This window comes from Staurois parvus, unplaced genomic scaffold (genome assembly GCF_062004578.1).
Source record: "Staurois parvus isolate SC_StPar_1 unplaced genomic scaffold, SC_StPar_1.0 ptg000109l, whole genome shotgun sequence".
Lineage (NCBI taxonomy): Eukaryota > Metazoa > Chordata > Amphibia > Anura > Ranidae > Staurois > Staurois parvus.
The window spans coordinates 114111-126135 of NW_028317905.1; the positions used below are offsets into that span (position 1 = coordinate 114111).

A 12025-nucleotide genomic window follows, 5' to 3' on the forward strand; every position below is an offset into this window, starting at 1 on the left:
ATCTTGCTGCACCTTTGTCCCTTCCTGCCCAGCCCAGTACACTTCCTGATGGCAGCCATCTTGCTGCTCCTGCTTTGTCCCTTCCTGCCCAGCCCAGTACACTTCCTGGAGGCGGCCATATTGGTACACCAAAATTAGACAAATGGAAGGCCAACGCCTTGAGTGAGCCGCCTCTACCCAGTGTGTCCAGTCTTACAAGTCAATGGTACATTCTATGTGGCACCGGATGTGCTGAGCAGAATCCCAAGTTGTCTATGGTCCACAGGACCCGAAGATATTGGACATTTAAAAGGTACCCCCAATTATGGTGGAACTGAAGCCTGGAGCTCCCCTACCCAGGAAACCACAGTACCCACTGAAACCAGCGCAATCCAAGGCCATTTCGAAGCAGGTCAAGTCCCTTGTGGCAAATGGTGCACTCATACCTTGTACCTCTCCATGTAATACACTTTTGTTCCCGATAAGAAAAGAAGACACCCAAAGGAGAACCAGAGAAGTACAGGATGATACAGGATCTCCGAGCAGTGAATGAAGCCACTGTTTTAGACACACCTATCGTTCCAAATCCCCACACTTTATTCACAGGGGTATCTCCAACAGCAAAGTATTTCACCGTGGTGGACCTGGCAAATGCATTCTCCAGCGTTCCCTTGTATCTTCCCTGCAGATACTTCTTCGTTTTTATCCATGAGGGGCAGCAATACACCTGGGCAGTTATGCCACAAGGGGGCGCAAAATTTCCTGAGCCAGTTTGCCAAAGCCATGACCACCATACTGGGCACGTGGCAAAAGGAACATTCGGCAGTGGTCCTTCTTCAATATGTGGATGACTTTTCCTCTGTGCTGATGACCTGCCCACGGCTGAAGAAGCCTCAGAGAGTTTACTATGTTACTTGGCACACCAAGGCTGTAAGGCCTCTAAACCGAAGTTACAATGGTGCTCTACAACAGTCGTATTCTTGGGCCACTGTCTCTCACATGGAACAAGGCATCTTACGGAGGAAAGAGTTAAGGCCATCCAGAACTTGCCACTCCCTTTAGGCCAGAAGCCACTCCATGCCTTTCTTGGCCTCATATCCTACTGTAGGTCATGGATTCCTGATGTTTCTTGGTTTATGCAACCACTCTACGATGCTCTCAAGTCTGAGCCCTTCCATCTGTCCGAAGAGGCCGACTCCAACTTTTTTTTGGCTCTAAAACGTTTATTTTCTTCAGCCCCAGCCCTGGTTCTACCAGACTACGAGAAACCTTTCAAACTGTTCATGTCTGAACGCCAAGGCCATGGCACAGGAGTATTGGCCCAGTCCCACGGAGACTGCCTACGACCTAGGCTACTACTCATGCCGTTTAGACCCAGTGGCTAGAGGAGCACCCTCGTGTCTGCGTGCAGTTTTCGCTGCTCCAGCTCTGCTGGATAAGACCTCTGATATCGTACTGGGACATGAACTTGTTCTTCTGGCGCCGCATGACATTGCTGCCATTTTAAACCAAGTCCAACCTAAACATTTGTCCACAACGAGGCATCTTAGACTACAGTGTTCCCTCCAACTTTCTGATAACGTCACTCTCCTACGTTGCCAAACCCTGAATCTGGCCACTCTCCTCCCAATTGCTGAGGGGGTAATGAAGGTAATGCAGAAAGTGGAGAGGATGATGGAGCCACTGAGCCTCATAATTGTCTTGAAGTGATGAAAATGGAAATCTTCCACCTCCCCACAGTGAGTGAAACACCTCTGCAGGATCCAGACTTCACCTTTTTTTATTGATGGTTCCAGATATGCAGATGATGGAGGCAAATATTATACAGGATTTGCGGTCACTACTGCAGACACAGTCCTACAGGCAAGAGCCCTATCGCGAGCAATATCTGCACAGGGAGCTGAACTTCAAGCACTCATAACAGCATGCCAGATGGCGGAAGGAAAAAGGGCCAATATCTACACAGACTCCAGATACGCCTTTGGGATGGCCCATGACTTTGGACCCACATGGAAGGCAAGAGGATTTATGACTGCGGTGGGTACGTCCATAAGACATGGAGCAGCCATTGGACGACTGCTGGAAGCACTCCTTCTACCCATTCAAGTGGCTATTCTGAAGGTAAAAGCTCATGGGAAATTAAACTCTTCAGAAGCCAAAGGCAATAATCTGGCAGATTTGGCGGCAAAACAAGCAGCCATGGGACCACCAGAAATGGAAGGAGAGGTGACCGGAGAGTGGGAACCAATGTTCACCTTACAGACCTTACCTGTGGACAGAAGCTACCTCAAGGAATTCCAAGAAGCAGCAAGTCAAGAAGAAAAAGAAAGCTGGAGACGGAGAGGAGCTATTCTCAAAGACGGTCTGTTTGAGTGCAACAAGAGGCTTTGTTTACCCAAGAATATGTTTCCAGCTGTAGTCCAGTGGGCACACGGAGCAGCCCATCTGTCAAAGAGCCTCATGAACTCTTTTATCAACAAGTACGATATAGCGTCTGGAATCACCACATTGACGAACAATTTTTGCAGAACATGTGCCATCTGTGCAAAGTGCAATCCGGGACGCACAGAGAAGACACCACAGAAACACTTGGCCAAACCCCTATACCCTTTTCAAAGGATACAAATTGATCATATCCAGATGCCAAAGAGTGGGCGGTTGAGTACACCCTAGTGGTGTTCGACATGTTTTCCAGTTGGCCAGAGGCCTTTGCTGTAACTAACATGACTGCTAAAACAACTGCGAAGAAACTCCCCACTGAGGTTGTATGCAGATATGGGCTTCCAGAGGTGATAGAGAGTGACCAGGGCCCCGCCTTCACAGCTTCAGTAACCAATGGAATATGGGCGGCATTAGGAGTCACTCTGGCGTTCCATACCCCCTATCACCCCCAAAGTAGTGGGAAAGTAGAAAGAATGCTAAAAGTAGCCCAAGAGACTGGCATGAGTTGGCCAGACAGTCTGCTTATTGCCCTATTTAGTGTCAGATACACACCAAGAGAGAACACTCCCTATTTTCTTATGAGATTTTGTTTAGCTCAGCCCCCAGATTTGGTTGTTATTTTCCACAACAGTTGCAATTACAGTCTGATGTGTTAACTGATTATGTGACTGTATTATCATGTGAATTAACCCGTATCCATGTCCAAGTGTTTTCTCCATTCCAGATTCTGAGTCAGATACAGGAACTCACAGCCTATTACCCGGAGATTGGGTAATAGTAAAGACATGTATGAGGAAACATTCCCTTGAGCCAAGATATGATGGTCCCTTCCAAGTTCTGCTGACCACAGCCCCTTCTGACAAGGTGGCTGGGAAGAACACTTGGATACACGCCTTCCACTGCAAGAAAGTCCCAACCCCTGAGGAAAAGGCGTCATCTACACCATGACAACTATGTTGTATATCCTTTTTCTAATGAGTCTGACAGAGGCTCAATAGGTGGATATCACCGAAATATAGGTGACACCACTATATTTTGGTACAACTCATCCAACACTCATGTAGCTATTTTCACCTTTGATTTCTGTAGTATAGATCCCATGTGGTGCTATGACCATAATCTATATGATCTTGACACAACGAGCATGTTCCGATAGTAGTGACCAGGTATACATACGTGTCATGGATGATTACTGGGGACCAAAAGATTAGAATCAGATTGGAAGGGATTTGGACTGGTGAGTATGCTCTTACAAAGGCCATTATGCCTCTCCACATCCTTGCAGAAAATACCCCTGACCCAATGCCTGGCCATAGGAGGAAACGAAAAGCTCCTTCTGGTAGTTTTGACCCACATGTGTATATAGATGCCATTGGAGTCCCAAGGGGGGTGTCTAATAAATTTAAAGCCAGAGACCAAGTAAAGCAGGTTTTGAATCCCTGATTCCCATGATAGCTGTTAATAAAAATGTAGATTAGATAAATTACATATACTACAACCAACAGAGGTTTGTGAATTACACCAGGGATGCCCTTCAAGGAATCGTTGACCAGCTAGCCCCTACATCCTACATGACATTCCAGAATAGGATGGCTCTGGACATGATTTTAGCGGAAAAAGGAGGTGTCTGTAAAATGATAGAAGGAACCGGAACATGTTGTATATATATTCCTGACAATACTGGCCCGAATGGTAAGGTTACTCTGTCTATAAAGAAATTGGAAGATCTGTCAGTTGAGTTGAAAAAGAAGTCAGGGATCACAGACTTGTGGGATCAATATTTCAGTTGGATGAGTGGGTGGCAAAAGATACTTGTCCAAATAGGGGTAACTGTATTAATAATTCTGATTCTCCTGGTCCTGGTTGTATGCTGTGTTATACCATGTGTGAGGAAATTGATGAGCAAAGCTGTAGACAACAGTACACCTACCTTCCTGAACCAGGAGCAAGAGGATCTCCATATGGTAGATGAAGAAAAACCTTATACCCCGTTACGGTCCCTCTCCGCCAATAGTAATCTCACAATTTTGTAGGGATAGCATCTGACTTCCTTATGTACAAAGTCTGTGGCAAGGGAGGTGATGAAATAGTCATCACCTGTCTAACGTACAGCATAAAAGAGTTCCAAGGTACATAAGGACAGATGAGCTAGGCTTTATAGGGACAGAGTAAAATAGTCATTTTAAGGGGGGACTGTGATGGATTTGGTAAAATGTCTATTTTGTTTCCTATTGAATATATATATATATATATATACGCTATTTCTATAAGTTTTATAAATATTTACTTTTATACTTTAATACATATGTTGTGTGAATATTTTCTGCCTGCTGGGCTTTGTGGTACTATAAGAAATCCTTGCTTAAGAAATGTCTGCTCACACACACAGACCCCCTCCCACCGTGTGATTTGGGAAAACAAAGGAATGTTTTTCTTCTCTATGAGATAAGACGGAAGAAGATCACACCTATACCATGACGGAGATTGTTTTTGTGTGGAAATGACCAATCAAAGACTAATATAATGCTTATGCTGTTGTCACATGACTCTTGCATCATTCTGCATATATAAGTTCACTTTCTCATTATAATAAACTAGAAGTGTTCATAGACTGAACTTGTGTGTCAGCGTGAGTCCCTTCCAATGTGCGCACATTTCAAAGCTAGCGTCATAAATTAGGGCAGGAACAGATAAGCACTGGACAATTAGGTCCAAGACTAAAACAGTGATAACTCACATGTGTGGGACGATCACAGTTTAGGTGTGCATGTTGGGCCAACACGTGCTTTCGCCTTTGCGTGCAAGCATGTGAATAGGTAGTACTGTATACTCATTCACGTGGGGGGCGGGATCTGCAGACCCCCTTGTTAAAGGGGGCTACCAGATGCCAATAAGCCCCCCGCCCGCAGACCCCCACAACCACAGCCCAGGTTTGTGGGAAAGAGGCCCTTGTATCCATCAACATGGGGACAAGGTGCCTTAGGGAGGAGGAGCACCCCCTGCCCCAAAGCAGCCCCCCATGTCGAAGGCATGTTGCCTGGTACGGTTCAGGAGGGGTACGTATGCTCGTCCTCCCCCCTTTCTTGACCTGCTGGGCTGCATTCTCGGATAAGTGTCAGGTATGGATTTTGGGGGGACCCCCATGCTATTTCTTTTTAAAATTTTGGCGTGGGGGGTTCCCCTCAAAATCCATACCAGACCCGAAGGGCTTTGTATGGATGGGAGGGGGGGGGACCCCACGTTGTTTTTTTTTAATTAAATTGTCAGGCAATGCCGACAATTAATTTTACATTCAGCTGTCAGCGGGGAACCCCACAGACAGCTGAAACAATAATGAATGTTTCACTACTAATATGACTTAATATAACATGTATTTTAGTAATTGAGCGGTATCTTACCACCTCATACCTCAGATGTAGTAAGATACCGCTCAGTAATTTGTTCGTGTTTGAAGTTCACATTCGAACATTCTGTAGGTTTGAATGTGCGACCGTGAACCGAACAGAGGGGTGATCAGCCCATCAGTAGTCACAGGTCACACACCATGGCAAGACTGAGCACAACAAGGTAGATATACTGCATCAGCAAGGTCTCTCCCAGACAAAGGTTTCAAAGCAGACTGGGGTTTGAAGACGTGCTGTTCAAGTTCTTTTGAAGAAGCACAAAAATACGGGCAATGATAAGGACTGTAGACGTAGTGGTTGACCAAAGAAACTTAATGCAGCAGATGAAAGACAAATCATGCTTACTTTCCTTTGATATCAGAAGATGTCCAACAGTGGCAACAGCACAGACCTGGTGGAAACCAGTGGGAACCAGGTACACCCATTTATTGTTCAACTGACCAGAAGTGGTCTTCACTAAAGGATTGCGGCCAAAAAGCCATATCTCCAATGTGGAAACAAGGCTAAGTAACTCAACAATGCATGAAAACATAGGATTTGGGGTGCAGAAAAAACATCAGCAGGTGCTCTGGACTGATGAGTCAAATTTTAAAATATTTGGCTGTAGCAGGAGGCAGTTTGTTCACCGAAGGGTTGGAGAGCAATACAATAATAGGTGACTGCAAGCAACAATGAAGCATGGTGGAGGTTCCTGGCAAGTTTGGGGCTGCATTTCTGCAAATGGAGTTGGAGACTTGCTAAGGATCAATGGTGTCCTCAATGCTGAGAAATCCAGGCAAATACATATCCATCATGCCATACCATCAGGGAGGCGTGTGATTGGCCACAAATGTATTCTTCAGCAGGACAATGACCCCAAACATATAGCCAATGTCATTAAAAACTATCTTCAGTGTAAAGAATAGGCAGACCTGGACGTGATGGTTTGCCCCCCACAGAGCTCTGATTTCAACATAATGGAGTCTGTCTGGGATTATATGAAGAGACAGAAGGATATGAGGCAGCCTACATCCTCAAAAACATCTGTGCTTAGTTCTCCAAGATGTTTGGAACAACCTACCTGCCAAGTTCCTTCAAAGTCTGTGTGCAAGTGTACCTAGAAGAATTGATGCTGGTTTGAAGGCAAAGGTGGTCACACCAAATATTGATTTGATTTGAATTTCTCTTCTGTCCGTGTGCTTTCCATTTTGTTAATTGATAATCATAAACTACTAATACTTCTATTTCTAAAAACATTGTAAATTTATAGCGTTTTTTGAGCACCTGCCTAAAACTTTTGCATAGGTATATATTTGATCATGTGTGGTCAGCCAGCAGGATTTGGAAGTCCCCTCCTATGGTGGCCCAGAGGTATTGTGAGCTTTGATGTTTGCTTTTGCCTCCTCTAAAAAGGTCTACCTTCATTTCTCCTCAACCAAACAAGGTCCTGTCTCTGGCTGGCTAGTCGCTAGTAACTTTCTGCTGTGGGCTATCAGAATGTGCATGCTGTTTTACAGTTGTTGCCTGTCCTCAGACTGGGGAAGGTGGCGTTCTTGTGACAACTGGCTAGCATGCCGATTGATTCCCAAAGACGTGAGACAGACACGTTACCCTGCATATCAGCCAGCCTCCCTCATCCCTGTACCTTTCCATGACATTTTACATATAAAAAGACTATAACTATACCCAGACCATACTCTGCCAAGAGCATGCCTAACCCAGAATAGTAAATGGTAATAACTTACTGTAGTGTTTCTCAATCTTTTTTCCAGTCAAGGCACCCTTTAAAATTATGGACAGCCCCGAGGCACCCTTTAAAATTATGGACAGTCCTGAGGCACCCTTTAAAATTATGGACAGTCCTGAGGCACCCTTTAAAATTATGGACAGTCCTGAGGCACCCCATTCTAAAATTTAAAAAACTATTCTAATAGTTCTGTGTAACGCAGCAACATCCACACATGTAGGACACCCAACATTAGAGGTGATTTATTCTTCCAAAGCAAATACACTTTTCAACCTTGGTACTGACTAGTATTCCAATGTTTCTCTTCTCCCTCAGTATTTCACCATCACTGAGCTAATGTGACCCCAACACTGAGAGGGGCAAGGGAGGGAAAAACAGGGATGCTGTGGAGGCAAACAACATCCTCCTTATAAACTGATGATGTGACTGGTTGGCAGGATGCCATCGGCTAGAAGGTCGTAATGGTGTACAATGAAAACCTGCGGCTTTGTGTAAATAAAAGGCAGGCTTGATCCACCCGCTGGCTAGTATACAAGGTTTGTCCAGTTCTTACACATTTGGCCAAGGTACCCCTGAGGAAACCTCAAGGCATCCTGGTTGAAAAAGGCTGACTTACTGTATAGTTAGCAAAAATGTACATAGGGAAGGGGTAGTTCATTAAAAGTCCATAAACAATTCACAGCACATGTCCTGGCAGCTAATATGTTAATATTGACAGGGGAATAAGTCAGCCCTGGGCTCACCAGTGTTTTAAATGAAAGCACTCTCTGTAGTTACTCGTTAATTTTGCGGCAAGCAGGGCAGCAGAGATGATATATCTTACCTTTCAGCTTCTTGTTGTTTTTTCATCTGTTGGTAGTTGTCCTTTATGAAGGATTCCCATGAGAGCAACAAGATTTCTTTTTGTTCTTCCAGCTTCAACCCTACCAGGAGGTAGAAAGTGGCATCATCAGTGTCGTTATCCAAAGCTTTTATTACAATAATGTCAATAGTGTATGGACAGGGCCGCTTTTAGAAATAATGGGGCCCTGGATAGCCTACCTGATGGGGCCCCTTTCAACCCTGCCCTTGACCCCACCCATGGCCCCTCCTGTACTGTGTGATGATGATGATGATAATAACATTTGGCTGCTGACTGTACAATTCATCATGTGCAACAGCAGGGTATGGGGGAAAGGTAAGTGCACACTTTGATCTCACTGTACCTTTTGTGAGAATTTTCTGCAGATGATCCCTCTGTGTGCTGACTCCTGGAGATTGACCACTGCCACTGCTCTGCCTCTTCTCTGCCACTGCTCTGCCACTGCTCTGCCTCTGCTCTTCCTCTGCTCTGCCACTGCTCTGCCTCTGCTCTGCCACTGCCTGCTGCACTGATGATAATGATGGTAGCTGCCAGCCTGAGCCTGCCACTGTTTTGCTGCTATTTCCCTAAGACTGAGCTGCCCTATCCTCAGCACTTACTTGCTGAAGGAGGAAGGCCCTTAATTTTACCATTGACATATGCGACTCCAGCATGTGGTGCAAATCAGCCTGCACGCCAGATTAGAAAAAAAGTCCCTCTATTCTACACCTACCAGGCACTTACTACAGGAGACAGTCAGAGACTGCAGACATAGTACAGGAGACGGTCAGAGACTGCAGACATAGTACAGGAGACGGTCAGAGACTGCAGACACACTACAGGAGATGGTCAGAGACTGCAGACATACTGCAGGAGATGGTCAGAGACTGCAGACATACTGCAGGAGATGGTCAGAGAATGCAGACATACTACAGGATATGGTCAGAGACTGCAGACATACTACAGGAGATGGTCAGAGACTGCAGACATACTACAGGAGATGGTCAGAGACTGCAGACACACTACAGGAGACAGAGACTGCAGACACACTACAGGAGAAGGTCAGAGACTGCAGACACTACAGGAGATGGTCAGAGACTGCAGATACACTACAGGAAATGGTCAGAGACTGCAGACACTACAGGAGATGGTCAGAGACTGCAGACACACTACAGGAGCTGGTCAGAGACTGCAGACATACTACAGAAGATGGTCAGAGACTGAAGACACACTACAGGAGATGGTCAGAGACTGCAGATATACTACAGGAGATGGTCAGAGACTGCAGACATAGTACAGGAGATGGTCAGACACTGCAGACATACTACAGGAGATGGTCAGAGACTACAAACATAGTACAAGAGATAGTCAGAGAATGCAGACATACTACAGGAGACAGTCAGCAACTACATACATAATACAATAGATGGTCAGAGACTGCAGACGTAGGATACAGGCAGAGACTGCAGACATAGTACAAGAGATGGTCAGAGACTGCAGACATACTACAGGAGATTGTCAGAGACTGCAGACATACAACAGGAGACGGTCAGAGACTATAGAGGGGAGGCTTGTATATATCTTGTGTAATGCTGGCCATAGATGGGTCGAAATTCGGCCGATTTTCGGATTGTTAGTGGGTTAATAGGTCGGCCGTTTTTCGGTATTTTGGCAGATTTTTTTTATCGGTAAAGTTTGAAAAAAAGTGGCCGATTTTGCTGATCGGACGATTTTCTCGGCGATGATGGGCAAATCGGCCAATCTTTTTACCGATAAAAAAAATCTGCGCATGAGCAGTGACCTGCAAGAGGAAGACAAAAAGATGAAGAAGAAGAGGATGAAGAAGAAGAAGAAGATGAAGAAGCGGATGAAGAAGAAGGAGAAGAAGAGGATGAAGAAGAAGAAGAAGAATAGAAAGAAGAAGAAGAGGAAGGAGAAGAAGAGGATAAAGAAGAAGAAGAGAAAGAAGAGGTTGAAGAAGAAGAGGATGAAGAAGAAGAGGAAGAAGAAGAAGATGAGGATGAAGAAGAGGATGAAGAAGAAGAGGATGATGAAGAAGAAGAAGAGGATGAAGAAGAAGATGAGGATGAAGAAGAAGAGGAGGAAGAAGAAGAAGAGGAAGAAAAAGAAGAGGATGAAGAAGAAAAATAGGATAATGAAGAAGAAGAGGATGAAGAAGAAGAGGAGGATGAAGATGAAGAAGAGGATGAAGAAGAAGAGGATGAAGAAGAAGAAGAGGATGAAGAAGAAGAGGAGGATGAAGAAGAAGAAGAGGATGATGAAGAAGAAGAAGAAGAGGATGAAAAAGAAGACGAGGATGATGAAGAAGAAGAGGATGAAGAAGAAGAAGAAGAGGATGAAGAAGAAGAGGATGAAGAATAAGAAGAGGATGAAGAAGAAGAAGAGGATGATGATGAAGAATAAGAAGAGGATGAAGAAGAAGATGAGGATGAAGAAGAAGAAGATGAGGATGAAGAAGAAGAGGATGAAGAAGAAGAGGATGATGAAGAAAAAGAAGAGGATGAAGAAGAAGAAGAGGATGATGAAGAAGAAGATGAGGATGAAGAAGAAGATGATGAAGAAGAAGAAGAAGAGGATGAAGAAGAAGAAGAAGAGGATGAAGAAGAAGAGGAAGAGGATGAAGAAGAAGAGGAAGAGGATGAAGAGGAAGAGGATGAAGAAGAAGAAGAAAAAGGAGGATAATGAAGAAGAAGAAGAGGATGAAGAAGAAGAGGAAGAAGAAGAGGATGATGAAGAAGAAGAGGATGAAGAGGAAGAGGATGAAGAGGAAGAAGAAGACGAGGATGAAAATGAAGAAGAGGATGAAGAAGAAGAAGAAGAGGATGAAGAAGAAGAAGAGCATGATGAAGAAGAAGAAGATGAAGAGGATGAAGAAGAGGAAGAATAAGAAGAAGAGGATGAAGAAGAAGAGGAAGAAGAAGAGGCTGAAGGGGAAGAGGAAGAAGAAGAGGATGAAGATGAAGAGGATGAAGATGAAGAGGATGAAGAAGAAAAAGAGGATAATGAAGAAGAAGAAGAGGATGAAGAAGAAGAAGAGGATGAAGAAGAAGAAGAAGAGGATGAAGAAGAAGAGGATGATGAAGAAGAAGAAGAAGAGGATGATGAATAAGAAGAAGAGGATGATGAATAAGAAGAAGAGGATGAAGAAGAAGAGGACAAAGAAGAAGAAGAAGAAGAGGATGAAGAAGAAGAGGATGAATAAGAAGAAGGAGAAGAGGATGAAGAAGAAAAAGATGATGAAGAAGAAGAGGATGAAGAAGAAAAAGATGAAGAGGATGATGAAGAAGAAGAAGAAGAGGAAGAGGATGATGAAGAAGAGGATGAAGAAGAGGAAGAGGATGATGAAGAAGAGGATGAAGAAGAAGAGGATGAAGAAGAAGAAGATGAAGAAGAAGAAGAAGAGGATGAAGAGGAAGATGATGAAGAGGAAGAAGAAGAAGAGGATGAAGAGGAAGAAGAAGAAGAGGATGAAGAGGAAGAAGAAGAAGAAGAGGATGAAGAAGAAGAGGAAGAAGAAGAAGAAGAAGAGGATGATGAAGAAGAAGAGGATGAAGAAGAAGAAGATGATGATGAAGAAGAAGAGGATGAAGAAGAAGAAGAGGATGATGAAGA

The 12025-nt window shown here is 44.3% G+C and overlaps 1 protein-coding gene across 1 annotated transcript in view; it reads right to left on the reverse strand.

The window, feature by feature from the left end:
* Nucleotides 1-12025, reverse strand: part of LOC149467462 (transient receptor potential cation channel subfamily M member 2-like) — a 342560-nt gene that overhangs the window by 71613 nt on the left and 258922 nt on the right. The window contains exon 24 of the mRNA XM_089671623.1: nucleotides 8375-8474. Within this exon, the coding sequence (XP_089527749.1) occupies nucleotides 8375-8474 (100 nt within the window). The remainder of the gene's footprint in view (nucleotides 1-8374; nucleotides 8475-12025) is intronic.